The sequence below is a fragment of the Cupressus sempervirens genome, chromosome 11 (assembly GCF_028749045.1).
Source record: "Cupressus sempervirens isolate cs-2001-9-10 chromosome 11, ASM2874904v1, whole genome shotgun sequence".
NCBI lineage: Eukaryota > Viridiplantae > Streptophyta > Pinopsida > Cupressales > Cupressaceae > Cupressus > Cupressus sempervirens.
Window position 1 is genome coordinate 736,533,203 of NC_143128.1, and position 17,196 is coordinate 736,550,398.

At 35.0% G+C, this 17,196-nt stretch overlaps 1 protein-coding gene across 1 annotated transcript in view; it reads left to right on the forward strand.

Moving 5' to 3' along the window:
• LOC149531732 (ER membrane protein complex subunit 8/9 homolog) overlaps positions 1 to 17,196 on the forward strand; it is a 46,886-nt gene that overhangs the window by 17,476 nt on the left and 12,214 nt on the right. The window contains exons 2-3 of the mRNA XM_089807920.1: positions 8,831 to 8,983; positions 9,122 to 9,181. Coding sequence (XP_089664046.1) covers positions 8,831 to 8,983; positions 9,122 to 9,181 — 213 coding nt within the window. The remainder of the gene's footprint in view (positions 1 to 8,830; positions 8,984 to 9,121; positions 9,182 to 17,196) is intronic.

Sequence of the window (17,196 nt, forward strand, 5' to 3'; positions counted from 1 at the left end):
TCCTAATCATGTGAAGTGAGTTAGTTGAATTATATATGTTGTATCAACTGATAATGAGTTATTTTCATGATCATGTGAAATGAGTTAGTTATTATAGACAATGATATCTCTAACGGTCACTAGATGATTGGCAATGGTTTTGAATTAACAATTAATATGTTTTGAATTAATGTCTTGGCGAGAATGTTTGTTTGAGTGATTGCAAGAAGAAGATTGAAGAGAGGGGAAACATTGCTAAACAGGATCATCGGAAGGGGATGGTCAAATGATCCAGTCATCATAATTGACAGGTTTGACCTAAGACTACCCTGGCAAGGATACTAGGATTTGACAATATATTGCATTGTGGATTCGCATGAGCTATTAAAAGAACAATATAATAAATAATATAAATTAAACATAATTCATACCTTTAATGAAATTATTATTTAATCATTATTATAAACTCTCAAATACAAACATATGTATATAAAAATAAGGTGACACCAATAAATTATAAGTTATAGTCTAATGATGCCACTTTATCAATACATGCACATGAACGTACATAAGGATGCATAATAATAATAAAAACTCTTTAACTTCTTATTTTTCTTTTCCTCCCTCGTCTTCTTTTTATTCGATTTGAATGGTATTCGAACAACTTCTTGTAACTGATGGTAGCCGTAGAGCCAAAGCTATTTCCTTTTAAGGAGTCTCACGATCGTATCTTGATATAGTCTATTTTCTTCTCTGCATTCGTGGCTTCTTTCTCTCTACATACATTTACACAAAGGAAGAGATTTTGTGTGGCACCAACCTCATTCATTTGTTTTTGTTTCCAACTCACCTCTACGGCCATCCTTAGCTGTGGGTTCAAAGCACGTAAGGGAGGAGATCATATTCTAGCCACGACAAGCAAAGAGTCGATTGTGGGTCACGTAAGATCCCAACCTTGTTTGTTTTGTCCATACTTCCTTTCATAAATGCCATTCGGAAGTTCTTATTTTCTTATTCTAGTCGAAAGTCATGAAAACCATCTGCTGATACCACCAAACATGTTGTAATTCCATATTGCTATGTCAGTCGAGTATCATGATTTGCATAAAAGCCAAATACTGATGCCAGTGTATTACACACCAAATCGGGTAGACTTAAAATAGATTTCTAATTCATAGAGTCTCTCTTTATATATCACTGATGTTCTTTAATCATAATTGTGTATCACCCATGTATATGAATTTCAAGGAAAACCATGAATAATTAATTTTGCTTTGAATTTAATTCATTCAGTATACCCATACAGAGATGAAATTAATATCAAACACTGAGGAATTCACCAGGCAATGATGCCATTATAGGTGGAGAGGTGTAAAGAAAGTATAGTGGATATAAACTTGCAAGCACCTAGGAATCACCGACATGGTAGCTTGAAAAGGTGAGGAGGTGTAGAGAGTCTGCATGAGCAAGAATGGAATCAAAATAAATAAATAATAAACAAAAACTATAATAGCTCATGCATGTTTCAGTTATGAAATATGTTGTCAAGTCGAGTGGTGGAGATCGGGTTTACAACCCAACTTGAAATCCTTGGCCAGGGTAGAAACGGGCAGATGTGCTGAACATGTGATCTTTGTTGTTTGTCTAGACACTTTAGTTATTTTGGAGAATAATTGTTGGGACACTCAAACTGCATGATTATTCAGATGGCTGGACTTATGAACATCCCAAGCCCGATCCCGAGGTAGGGAGGGCCGTTCTATTAATTTAAGATGAGTGGAGATAAGTAATGGTCCGCGGTTGGGAGGTTAAGCCTATGTCAATGCTTCTCCTCTCACCAATTCCGAGGTTTGGACAACGAGTTAAAGAGATTCTTTTGTTAATACTATATGTTTCTTTCACTTTTAACCCTTAGAAGAAGAAATAGATATTTTAAAATCTAGATGGAGAAAAACATTCATGTTTATGTTGAATAAGCATTTTAGTTGATATAATTAGTTGTTATTTTATTTTTAGATGAATATGTTATCAGTTAGAAATAGTTAAATTGTTAGCAATACATAAATATTTCTTTTTGTTACTCATGAAATCAGCTGAATATGAAAGATAATTAGATTGGAAAGAGTTTCTTTCAGTTATAATTAGTTGGTAGGAATCATTGTCATGTGAAATGGAATCAGTTACTAAGAGATTAAAAATTGGTTATGAAAATTTGTATGTTACAATGACATTTGACAGATTTAACTAATCATTGTAACGGCTATAAACTTATTTTAATTAGGTCAAAATTTGGGTTGTAACAAACATAAACTTCCTTAGGATTCATCCTTGCTTCTTTTCATTTGTCTAGGAAGGGAAATTCGATCTCCATAGGGATAAATTGCCAATTGTATACTTAGCCAATTTATCTTGATTTACCCACAAGTGTGAATTTGATCCCATAGGGATAAACTTGGTCAAATACTTAATTTTTTTTCACTCATCTTTGATTGTGTTCAAGGGGAAAATTGACCTCCATCTAGATTTGGGGGATTTCTATGTTCATCTGGACAAAGGGGAATTTCATACTCCATCTGGATTTCCTGACTTTGGAGCTCAAAAAATTTCAAGTGTTCAAGAGGGGGAAAATCATCTTCATCGGGACAAAGGAAAAAATGCATACACATCTAGACAAACAAACTACCTTAAAATTTCCCAAGTCCAAGGGGAAAATCACTCTGCATTTAGACTCTTCACTTTATTCCAACACTTGTTTTTTCATTGCAAATATCTCTTTAAAGTGGGTAAATTCTACCTCCATTCAGATTTTCATCATTTTAAGTGGGGAAATTTTGTTTCCATTCTGATTTTCATCATTTTAAGTGGGGAATTTCTATTTCCATTTGGATTTTCATCATTTTAAGTGGGGACATTCTTTTTCCATCTGGATGTTACACATTATTATAAAGAAAAAATGATTTTTATTAGGATTTTTCAAATTTAAGTTATAGAAAATCAATTTTTATAAGGAATTTTAAGTCTTTATGCATAAAATATGCCTTTACAATATAATTTGGACTATTTGACCAACTAAAATTTTAACACACTTACAATTTTCACCCCCAATTGTTACATCCCAATTTTTGACCTAATTTAAAATGTTCATATAGCCGTTGAGGTTCACATGAAGTCAATTGACAGTTAAAATTGTTACAATCTTGCGAAACGGTAAGATTGTTAGTCGTTATAATTTCATGTGAAGATAACATACTAGTTGATTATATATCACGAATTCATGGAATTGAAAAGGTGGTTAGCCGTTATGATAAAATAACTTGTTATGGTAATATGATTTAACTGCGGAGAATTTCCTTGTAGGAAGCACGTCGAAGGGGTAGAAGCATTGTTAGGAAAAAATTGGGCATAGGAGCATCACCATCACTGGGCAAATGGATATGAATTGTGAATCACCATGGTTGAGGACCCAGTGACTTGAACATTAGGATACAATTGATGAAACCGCATGAGCTATTAAATAAACATTTAAAACATTAATTATTTTAATTAAAAAATAATACGTACCTCAAAGGTTTTTGATTGATCTTTTCTTCACATCATTATAATATATATCTATGTACGTACACATAGATATAAGAATAAAGTGACACCATAATATATTTTTTTTAATAGTAAAATGATGCCACCTCACAAATATATCTACATGCATGTAGATAGATATAAATCATAATTATTTTCAATTTATAACCTTCAAATCTTCTTCCATCGTTTTATTCTTTTTCTTGCTTGTAACCGATTGAACACTTGGCACATTTATTTGGCATCCAAGAGCTAAGACACTTTTTTTATGTTATGGCTTCTTGGAAGCCAAAGAGACATATTATCTCTTTTTATTAAGAAGTCGAGAGAGGTGGAAGACTTCCATATTTTCAAGCACTCGACTTCCATTTTTTAGCACCCAATTTCCATGGCATTGTTTTCCATCCACGATTCCTGGTTATTCAGAAGTTCTGCTGAAATCGTGAGCAACATTCATACTAGAAATTGGCATTCAAGATCTTTTCTGAGGCGGGTTGTTGAGCATCCAACAAGACTCCATTCTTTCCCTTAGATTATACTAGGTTATGTGGTTAACCATAAATCCAAACATTGCAATATAATTTCTTACCAGTTGCTACAGCATACCGATTTATATAGTAGTAAGCTTCAACTTATATCATGATGCAAATTATCTTGCTTAATATCATAGGTTAGACCTTTATCTAAGTTAGAGTTGCTTATGGCAAATAAAAGCTAAGTAACAATGTTACGAAATCATGATTTATTATGCCATTGGAGATTAGAATTCAAATGGTATTTTTTGCAAGTCTTAAAGAACACATTCTTCAAATCACAGAGTGTGATAAGCTGGAATATATATTATTCATGAAATAGTTGAGAATCAACAGTAAGAGCTGGTTGCTTTGAGATCCAAACACTTGGGACTCACCCAACTGTATAGTCAAGGAAAAGGGTAAAGAGGTGAGAGAAAGGAATCTGCAATAACTTGAAACAGAATCAAATGTGACATAACAATGCCTATCATTTTTAAAAGGAATCATTTAATAGTTCATACATGATCATGTTTATTGTTTTCTCCTATTGTCAAATCAAGTGGTGTGATTAAATACCAGGATGCTCAATGGTTGAGATGGCGTTTCGTGTCTATTCTGAGTAGGGAGGGCCTTTTTAGTTAAAGAAAGTGTGGGGATAAGTTTAAGGTGTGTGGTTGGGAGGTTAAGCCTCTGACAATGTTTCCCCTTTCCACGAGATGTCAGGACGTGCATAAGATAAAGATAAGTTGAGCATTCAAACATTTATTGGTAACAAGAATTTTTAATTTTATGATATTTATACAAGTAGAAGATATGATGGATTAATTTATATTGTTGAATTCAGTTATTCCCTTTGATGTAAGCAATCTTTTTTGTCAATGTAATTGGTAACCAGTTAGATCAGATGATCTTCCAACTGAATATGGAATATATCTATAGGATTGTTATTTTAGTCTTTCATTTATATGAATAAGGATTATGAGCATCTCTTCTGATCTTATGTTATTGCCATAGTTAGCAATGGGAAGAAAAGAAATGATACAATGGCATCTGATGCCCTAAGTGATACAGTAGTATCTAATGCCCTAAATGATATAGTGGTATCTGATGCCCTAAATGATCCAATGGTAATTGATGCCCTAATTGATACAATGGTATCTAACGCCCTAAATGATACAGTAGTATTTGATGCCCTAATTGATATAAGTGGCAATTAATGGTAATCGTCATTTGATCCTAAGTGGTATTTATAGACTAACCTGGGTGTTTGCAAAAGCATCCCTAGATTGATTTCAGTTTCGAATTCCATGGTATGTAGATTTTAATTTCCATAGTAAATTCATTGATAGTGTTTTTAATTGATAGTTATGGAATTTCGGTTAGCTGATTGTAATTGTAAATCACATTCATGTCATGTCCCCAACTTTGAATGTAATAATTCAATTAAATTAGTTAATTAACTGGCCCTAGAATTTAAATAATATAATAAAAGAACCTTTAATTAGTTACATCAATTAATTGATATGGGGCCCAAGTTATTATTTGTATTTGTGGGGTTCCGATTGATTTAATATATCTCAGACCTATTTTTTTATTTTTGTTTTCATTGGTAAGTGTTGCCGTCGGCTATCTTTGTACACCCTCGGAAAGGTTTTCCTGACGGGTATTTAAGCACGGCTTGTAGGTAGTCGTAGGTATGCATTGTGATTATTTATTTTGTACTACGAACTCCCATTGGGATTCTCTATTGTTCGCCATTTCGGAAGTGATCTTCCCTACTTGGCTTGTTCGGTTTCTATGGGATTCAACCCTCACCCTATTCCGTTACATGTAATACTTCACTTGGATTTGGCAAATCAGAGCACCATCTTATTACAATTATTATTTGAAGGATATTTGTGTTCAATCTCCATTCTTGTTTAGTTTGTTGATGAATTTGGATCTATAAATTTATGGTTACATAACTCAGCATTCCTCCTCTATCCATACACCATCCATCCCCCACATCACGACTATAACTGTACAACTTGGACAACTCCGTAGTTGTACTATTGCTATCATACCGTACGACTTGTCTTCTCCTGAGACTGTACGACTGTTGCACCTCCATCCCGTACGACCATAGTGGCATTCCATCGTATGGCCACCACATACCATATGACCTCCAAGGGAGAACTGTACAGCCTTCAGGCATCCACTGTACGGTCACTTACACTATTGTACGACCTTCAAGAGAACACTGTACAACCTTCATGCCTACATTGTACGGCCATACACTATACCGTACGACCATCAAGATAATACTGTACTACCTAAAGCACTAGCCACTCGAAGCACTGAGGGAGAACTACCTGAAGCACTGCCTTGAAGCATTGGCCACCCAAAGCACTGAGGGAGAACTACCTAAAGCACTGACCACCCAAAGCATTGAGGGAGAACTACCTGAAGCACTGGCCACCCGAAGCACTGAGGGAGAACTACCTGAAGCATTGGCCACCCAAAGAACTAAGGGAGAACTACCTGAAGCACTGGCCACCCAAAGCACTGAGGGAGAATTACCTAAAGCATTGGCCACCCGAAGCACTGAGGGAGAACTACTTGAAGCACTAACCTGAAGAACTGGCCACCCGAAGCACTAAGGGTTACTACTTGGAGCACACCACCAGACTACCTGAAGCACATGACAAGACTACCTAAAGCATACTATGAGACTTCATAAGGAAACTCTAGAACGGAACATTACAGTGGTATCAGAGCATTTGCCTTCGGATCAAGGTCCCCTTCGGATCGAGTTTCCCTTCGGACCGAGTTTCCCTTCGGTTCAATTTCCCCCTTCAGATTGAGTTTCCCTTTGGATCAAGTTTTCCTTCGGACTGAGATCGCTTTCAGGCTGAGTTCACCTTGGGAACATTAAAATTCACATGAATGTAATTGATATAACCGTAAATTTCGTTTAGCTGATTGCAACCATAAATCTGAATTTTTATAAGGAATTTTAAGTCTTTATGCATAAAATATGCCTTTACAATATAATTTGGACTATTTGACCAGCTAAAATTTCAACACACTTACAATTTTTACCCCCAACCCATTACAACTTGGTCCAACAAAATCCAAATCTGAACATTCTAATTTGCATTTGCAATTTGACAACTTGATTTCTCAACTAGTCAATCTTTCAAAGCTCTGAATTGTCACCTCAATTCCTGGAAACTAACAACTACAAGTGGAAAAAGGGGTCCCCATTTGCAATGTGGCGATGATGTAAAAAGGTCTAAACATGGTGATAATCCCATGAGCAACTTCTTCTGCAAGTATATTGTAATTTGTTAATGATTTTTGAATGATATATTTGGCAGATTTTGGAGTGTCGGGTTTTAACACCAAAAGGGTTTTCTCCTTGTAGATCTTTGTGTTGTGGTTTGCATGTAATTTATGTTTATTTCTATAACTGTTGTAAAGATTTGAGAAAGTTTTTACATAACCCTTCTCTCAAGGCTATTGAAGTTGTCCCACTACCTTAGCTTCCTTACAGGGACCTTTTTAAAGTGGGGTAAAATATCACATCCAATGGAATAGGCATGGCATGTGATATCATTTACAGCAATGGACAAGACATGGTGTGAGTCTCAGAGGAATACAGAAAAGATACCTCTTAATCATACCATCTAAGCAAAATGTCATCCCACAAGGGGAATTCACAAACTAAAAATACCAGAGTAGCCAGAAACTCCTCTACTCTCCTCGGGGGCACGTATCCTAGTATCTGTATCTGTATCGTATACATATAAAAATATGATATAGCATGGATACACCTCATATTCCCTACCTAACCCATGCGTGCCCAAAAATCCTTAGTTTTCTGACTCTGCGAAATACTATGTGATTTGATTTTTAAAAAAACTGACATAAATCTTCCTTAATTTAAAGCAAACTTCAGTCATGCAATTTTTATAGTTGGTATAAACAACCTACACCAAATGATGAAGACAAATGATTTTTTTTTCTATCTCAGCTACCCATTTTGGGGGGTTATCTTTGTAAACAACACTACTGTTTTTTGAATATTGAAAATATTAAATCAACTTATAATTATGTATGTAGCAATTATATCTCTATATTGCTTTTAAAGTAATGTAAATATCCTGTAATAACTTGAAATTCGTGTTAAATATGTGTATTTTTTTATGAATGTCATATCCAAGTGTATCCATATTGGGGGGTCTTAAAAAATGGCTGAATCAGTATCTGATACTGTACCCGTATTTCTATCCACATCCCTATCCATGCAACTTGAAAAATATTAGCAGTTTAATAAGATGCCTTGTGTAACCACCAAACATACACCTAAGATCTGTTACACATGAAAACAAATCTTACTAAAATCTCTCAAATTTCAATTGTTCAACAATCTATACATTTGCTACTTTATGTTGTCAGTTATGTTCTTTCTCTTTATCTTATAAGAGACAACAAGCACATAAATTTTCTAGATCATTGTTTAGAAGAGATATACTGTCTTGAAGAGTTCCCTATATTTGCTTGAAATCATGGTCGTCTAACGTCTTGCATTTATTCAATAAACTATTTAGGGAAAATTCTTAGAAGTTCCAACATAAATAAAAAAATGTATACAGACATATCCACAAAATTAAAATTTGTGTAAATAATGGAAGTGAGTTTTATCTTGAACATTTAAGAGTTTGAAATTGACATTTACCAATCCAACCCAATTAATGGGAGCTTCCTTTTTCTGATAGGCGGAGGAGTACTTTACTTCTAAAGGAGATGGGCTCTGTATAGTGGGTTACTACCATGCAAATGAAAGGTACGAGGATCATGAGCTCAGCTCTTTAGCCAAGAAAATTGGTGATCATATCAGTCGCTATTTCCCTCAAACTGCCATACTTTTGGTAGGTGAAAGTACTGAAATTCTTATCACTTAGTAGATTCAGTTTCATGTTGCTTCTTTTAATTGTGCAAAGAAAAAGCATAATTTTTTTTTAATTTGGATTTTATTTACATATATCCTGTTACACATTCTTTTGCAGCTGGACAACAAACTCTTAGAAGAACTGCACAAAGGTGGGAGCAAGAAACCAGTTGTTCAGGTTGGTTCTTTTGAAATCCCAAATAGTAATAATGAAAGAGCAGATGAATGATTTCTTTTGAATCTTCAATAAAATAAAATTGCCTCTGCAAGCAAAACATATTTCATTGCACATACATAACAAAGTGCCTCATTTTTTTATTGAAACCTGAAAATCTAAAAATTCTATCTCCTGCATATTCGAGCAATAAATAAAAGACTTCCTCAACAAACTGATAAAATACAACAATTCATTGTTGACTTTTTGTTTTGTTTTCTGCACAATTCTTGAAATAGGATCTTTGACATGGTGATGTACTTGATAATATATTTTAAATAAGGATACCCCAAGTTGCCAAGATGAGGATGACAGGGGATGGCGGGATGAGTTTTGTTAAAATACTCAATCAGTACTAGAGTCATTCGATCCCCAAGAGGCAGAACATTTATTGATTTCAATTCTCATATCTCTTGTTTTGATCCTTATCTTATATTTGCTCCAAGGGACACAATTATAGACGGTCGAGTCTATTCACCATATGTCTCTTCATGAAGAGACACAATTAGATATTAAAGAGCATTTATTAAGTAACCTGATCCTAATCGGGTGTGATTAAGTTAAACTAATCATCTGCAAACTTCAATCTGGAATAAACAATCATAACCACGATTTGTTTGCTTAATTGAACATGATCAAAGAGAATGAATGCTTCCAAATTTATACTTAGTTTGATGATGATAATTTGGTCAATTTCAAGAGCTATTTCACTAATAGTAATAACAGTTCTGATTATGTATACCAGTTCATATGGTGAACTAGTATGCAAACATGCACATATGTATACAGATTTATCAGATCAGTCCTTGAATTCTGACTGACGCTACCATATCTTTAACGCTGCCTCTTGGCTAGGGAAGATGACCAAGTATAAACTGGTTTAGACATCACCTACAATATGATATCAAGGAGTATACAAAATATCAAGTCACATGACATTTGTGTATCCTAGTTATGCTATGTGCACTAACATCACATCGCATGATGGCTACCATAACATATCATGGCATGTCCACAGATATTACGTCACATAATATCTACCATGATTATCTCATTAAGAACATATTGATACCCAACTGATATCAAGTCAGCATTATATCTATCAATAAGTCCAAGGGATATTATTAAGACATTTCCATGAATATCAAGTCAGAATGGTATTTGTCATGATAGTGAACATTGTAAAGTTGTCACATTACAATGTTGAATACAAGTGTACATTATGATAAAGATCATCACCTTTCAGTAATGTACACAGGGGGCCCATAAAGTCATAGAGTCACACATATGACAAAGGAGTTTACATAGAGTCACCACGAATTCTCTCACGTGGTGTTGTCATGGCGTCACACACATGACATCCACATGAACCATATCAAAGGTTGGATTCATCACAACTACTCCTAGAGATGTGGAACACGGGTTCCACATTAAGCTTCTCTCTTACAGAGAAGAATCCAATAAGGTATTTTTCAAGAAATCACAGAGGCTAAGTCTCCCTCTCAACAATGGCTTCATTCTTCACAAGTCCAAATGCACAAACTTTGTTTTGGTACGAGACTTGGTGAGAATATCAACCGTATGTTCTTTAGTAATAATGTCCTCAACTAAAAGTTAGAGAGACCATTGCGACATGGTCTACTCCCTCTGAATCAATATCATTGGATGTCAACAAATGTAGATCCTTAGGTTGCTCCCTCTGTCACGGAGGCATGTCCTATTCATATACTCCAATCATGGAAAATATCTTGTTACAAGGGACTCATCATTTGTTACGTGATTTATTATTTTAATAAGAGCAATTTCACAAAATACACATGTACTTGTCTGATCCCATAGTAACCTGAGTGAATGTAATAAATTGTGGATTTATCCTCAGATTTGGCTGCATCAGGCATTCATGCTAATTTGGCTTCCTTTTGAAGCTCCAAGTACATTTGTCAACTTCTTGATCTCCTCATCCAAGGTTGCTTCTAATGTAATGCTATTTTCCTCTTCTTTGAAGATGTTTCAAGCATCATCTTAGCCCCATGACTGTAAGCATTTAAGTATCCATCTATCCTCAAAGATCAATTGAATTAGATCCTCTAGTTACTCTCTCTTGTCACAGAATAATAAATTTCTACAATAGACTCACATCTTCTAGTATGATCAATGTATGATTAAGATCCAAAAAGCACCTTGGAGCTACAGTCCTAAGATTGAGTCCTCTACAATGCCTCGATAGCATACCTAATGCACCATTCTTCTTTTTCAGTAAGAAAATCCTTGAAGACAGAGAAAAAAGATCAAGGCAAATAGCTCTTTATAGTACATATAGAAATACAAAAGAAAGAGACTACAATAAGTAAATAAATATAATATATAAGGATAATAAATACTTATCTGCACATCAATATCCTCTATACAAGTTGCTCCAATGAAGGTCCATATGCATCAAATTATTAAAAATACCTCCATATAAACATTTGTCAAACAATGGGAATTAAGCATTGGTTATTTCCCCCCCACACTGCGAAATTCCCACTCTTATATCATTTAAAATTTTTGCATCATATCATTATGGAAAACTTCTTTATGTTCTAATTTTTCTTCTTTGCAAAGAATCGTCCTTATCTCAAGATGCCCATTAACATCCTTCCTGATGCGATTTGCTTCTTTCTTCCTTCCCAAAAGTTTGTGACTGAAGGAACTGCAACATCAATAAAATTCACCAGCTACAATTTGATCCACAACAAGCCTTGATGCAATGCAAATTACGTTGTTCTAGAGACCACCACAGATTGAGAGTTACCTTCCAACTCTTTAAATAATATTTGTACTGTCAAATGCTGAGAGACTATCAGATCCAGGACAATAATCTTGACATTACATGATAACCATCACTGACCCTGGCAGATGAAGGAGGGTCTAATGCGCTTCAAACAAAAAATCAACACACACAGACTTCGCTCAAAATATTTGCAGCCCCAAACACAAAGAGCAGACACAATCCACCAACTGCCTTCTAAAATGCAATGTTAATGGCGGTTTATTCATGCTAGCATTCTCACATGCCTTTGTTACTTGAATCAATTTTTAACCCATATTATATTATCTTGCTACAGACAAAATCTATATACGGTAGAATGTTAGAAGAATATTGTCGAAGGAACAAATAGTTTTCATGATGATCTCTTAATCATCAAGTAGTCACACCAATATAGAGAGTCCATGATAGAAATTCTGTAAGCAGTGTAAGCTAATGTTTGGATGACTTGATGCCTTAAAGGACGATGGTTCTTTGAGGAAGCCTACACACAAATCTAGTGCTGAAGATCCAACAACTATTTATGCTCTCACACATCACCCAATACCATGCATATGCTCTCACACAGACCCAGGAGCAGATATTTTCTGACCAAATGGGACGATAGAGCCAGAGCATAACTGAAGGCTTGACAGGGCATCTGTCACCTGACTGAATAGCTTAGTTAACGCCAACACCTAAAGTCCCTCCAATACATGTAAACTTTTTTGGCAGCCCATATCATCGCTATTGTGACTAGACACAGAAGAAGCCTGAATGGTATTTCTTGTAGACATTGTCTTGCTTGTCCTCTGCTAATAGCAGGGGCCACACCTGCACTCGATAGTTATGCTTCATGGTGCTAGAAGACATGGGCAGATTAAGATGTGCTTCATCCAGCTATAAATTCTCTGTGATCTCAACAGAATTCTGCTGATGAGAATTTATAGCGACAAGGTTTTCCCAGAATCGTAGAATTTATAGTTGTGCTTTATCCCACTTACTTGACTCGATGTGGGTAGATTAAGATCACAGTTGCTGTTGAGATCTGACTACTGGGGGTCTTCACACATAGTGGTATATTCCCAGAATATTCTCTGTGATCTGCCTACAAGTCTAGTGAAACACAATACATAGAAGTCTAACCAGTCAATTTTCCATTTTATTTGCTTAATATATTCATCGTAGATATAGCTGAGAGAAGCTACTGCCGATTATATTATGGCTATTTCAATGCCAAATTCCAAGTCCACGTGAAGGGAAATAAAGAAATTTATTGCTTAACATTTTAATCAAGTTCAAGCCTCTAGATGCAATTCAATAAGCCCAAAACAGTGAGCAGGTGTAACCTCGATCTGGCAGCACGATAGATCTGCTTCCAATGAGAGAAGATCCAACCATGACCCTTCATAGAGAGCACCCAATTGCTTGATCTGACCATGGCTCTGATACCATGTTAAAATGCTCAATCAGTATTGAAAAATATTGATTATAAATTCAGAGGTCTGAATCTATACTAGAGGTATTCGATCCCCAAGAGGCAAAACATTTATTGATTTCAATGCTCATATCTCTTGTTTGGATCCTTATCTTATATTTGCTCCAAGGGACACAATCATAGATGGTCAAGTCTATTCACCATATACGTCTTCATGAAGAGACAATTAGATATTTTAAAGAGCATTTATTAAGGAACCCGATTTTAATTGGGTGTGATCAGGTTGAACTAATCATCTGCAAATTTCGATCTGGAATAAACAATAAATACCACAATTTGTTTTCTTAATCAAACATGATCCAAGAGAGTGAATGCTTCAGAATTTATACTTAGTTTTATGATGATAATTTGGTCAATGTCAAGAGCTATTTTGCTGATGGTAACAACAGTTCTGATTATGTATATATGTGTATGCATGTATACCATTTCATATGATGAATTAGTAGACAAACATGCACATATGTATACAGATTTATCAGATCAATCCTTGAATTCTGACCGATGCTACCATATATTTAACAATTTTCCAAGGCAATTTTTTTCTACCAATTTTGGGGATGGCTAGGGGACGATAAAGGGGATGGTTATATAAAAATAGTTAAAATTAAAATATTTAAGGAAATTCAAAATATTCATATGAAAACATGGATAAAACATGCACTTTTATACTATAAATACAGAACCTTACTATAAGTAGCAGCAGAATTCTTATGCCAAATTTTTTATTTATATTGAGAGTCAAAGTCAAAATGCCTCTAAATTTCAGAGTCGAAGCCTCTAAGCATCCCTTGCCCCTGGGAAAAGGGTATCATGCTGTAATATTCCCTTGGCCAGGCCTATGGGATTTGGGACTGATTCCTCAAATTGATTATAAAATACTCCTTTCCAGTCAATGACTTTACTTACAGTATGATACCTTTTAAGTATTTGTAGAACTTCCCCTTCATCTTCATTATATATCAACAGCACTACTATTCAAAGACTTCACCATTCTTGTAATGAATAATAATATTTGATATTTGAGTATGCAAGATGATATTGATAGATTTCTCAATTTTGACATGACACTACAATATGGTCTTAGACTCCTTATGTTCACTTCCTTGACCGGTCATCTTTAATTGCTATCCCACAGCTATCCTACTCAATTACGAGAATCTTTATATATAGCAGTCTTAATATATATATATATATATATATCCATCTTTTCTGTAATGTACGGATTTCAGTTCCTGTTTGGTTTCATTATAAATCTGTTATGCAAGTCCATATCCTACATGTGAATCTCCTCCTCTGGATTGGGACAAAGAGTGAAATCTATGGGCAAGGGTTCCTCTGTTACTATATTTTTACATGGTGTTAATGAATGTTACATTATCTGTCTTGATTGATTCTTCACATACTTTTTGGTATATTGATCGTTCTTATCAGTGATCACTTAAAGTCTTAGATATATTTTCTCTCTGAGAGCAATAAACTCTCAATAAATTGGCCATGACTCTTCATGACTGCGATAGATGTCTTTACTAGTAGTGTATGATGTGCATGTCTTAACTTGTGGCTTCCTTGACTCTGCGTGTAGGTCCTCCATATATAACCAAGTTACAAACTAGTATACAGATCACAATTTGTCAAACTTGTACATCTGTTCTTGATCTTGTGTCTGAAGAGAGTCAACATAGCATATTCTTGCCATCCAAAGAAAGTTGCCATTGTTGCATTAAGTCAACCATGCTTATATCAATTAAGTACTAATAGATTCCCTATCTTCAACCTTTCTTTATTTCCTCCACACTTACTATGATGTTTGGCTCTTAAATCTCTCCCATGTTTTCCTATTGATGAAGATAATAGTTGTCAGAATAGAGGTAGCCACTTTTCATATTAACCCAATATGTTTGGGCTCTCCAAATGATCAAGTCACTACCATCGCTGATATCTATTTTTTGTCAATGTCTATCCCTCTTATGCTCGACGTTCCTCACAGTCTTGGTGCCAGACCCAAGCATTACGACGAATTCTGAACTCACTGTAGTCGTCCATCAGAAATCAACGCTTTTCTGTGGATGAGGATTGTTTAGTTTATTACCGCGTCATATGCATGGGATTGCTCCACTTCTACTAATCCCACAATAATGATCGCTTCTATATTTAATGACCACTGACATGGAGGGTTCATTGCTGATTGTGTATCTAGTTGCAGTTCATTGTATTCGTTCTTTTCACTGCTACCTTCATTTCATATTTCAGTCGCTTCTTAACTATTATCCTTCATTCTGAGTCTGCATCCTCCATCTTCGATGTCCTATTTACTAAGGCAACGACTTCGCTTTCCCTCTTTTATGTATGTCTGTCTATGATTATTGCCGTCATGGAATTTGTTTCTTCCATGTGTCCCCCCAGATTTCTGGTGATTACTTCTATGCTGAGTCCGTCCGCCGTCTGTCATTTTTCCCTCTCCCATTGTTCATGTTCATTCCCTGTATGCTTGAATTTTCTGTTCCCACGTTACTTCTCCAAGTCTTCTCCTCCTATCTATTAGTTCGGAGTAACTTATGCCAAGGCCAATATTCTTGTCTGAGGTGGATATTAGTCTCCCCTGATTCTATTTCTCTCTGTGTCCTAAGTATCTTCCTTTATTTTTCCTTATATACTCGGTCTGTATTATTATCCCAAGAGACATGGCTGATGGGAGCAATAATTTAATATTAGTTTTATAATTATCTAACTATAATAATATATCTAATTACATAAGATTGACTAAGATTGATTAAGTATATTTTATTGCTATATTCATATTAGATTATATTGATTATATTCTTTGATTAATAAGATATATATTTGATTATTTATTTATAATATTATATTATATCATCTTGTATTATTTAATAATAAATTATATTATAATTTATTATTAAATTGATTCATTTACTTTTATTATATTTATTATGAAATACTATTTGAGGAAAATAGGGAACATGACAGGATGGCTAAAAAAAACCTGGGGATGTCTCTCTGGGGAAATGTAGATTCAAAAGCTATAGAATTTTCTGTGTACATGAAGCATTGGACCAACTTTCAAGAAGAGGAGGTTGAACATCTTCCCATCATACTTTCTAGGTACAGAATTATAGAGGAATTTAATTTGTCGCAAATGTGTTATATGAGCACATCATTTCTTGATCCCTGCTTTTGAAGAAACCTGCAAAATCATGGTACGAGAGTCGCAAGATATTTCAGAGGCAGTTGTTTTAAGCTATAAAACAGAAACATCTAATCTCTAAAACTTAAAACAAGCTTTTTCCTTTTTTTTTTGATTGGTAACATTATTATTGATTGAAGCATCTGGGGGACCCCACCCCCTTGGTAGAACATTACATTTCTATAATCCATTGAGACATTAATGCCTCGATACCGCAATACTACTATATACCACACAACACATCACAACATACCGAGACAAGTCCTGTAGTCAGTCAACGATCCCTTATCACTCCATAGCTCCTTCCGCCTTATCCCTCCAGTCCTTATCTCTCCATAGCATCTCCTTATCCCTCCAAGGCAATTAACTGCCATCACCTTATATCTCCCAACGCTAACAACAACAGAACCCACCTCAGCAATGTGTGAATGTGTGCAGAACAGAGAAAGTGGCACGAATGGCGGAACAGGCTGGCAACGGTCAGCAGTGGG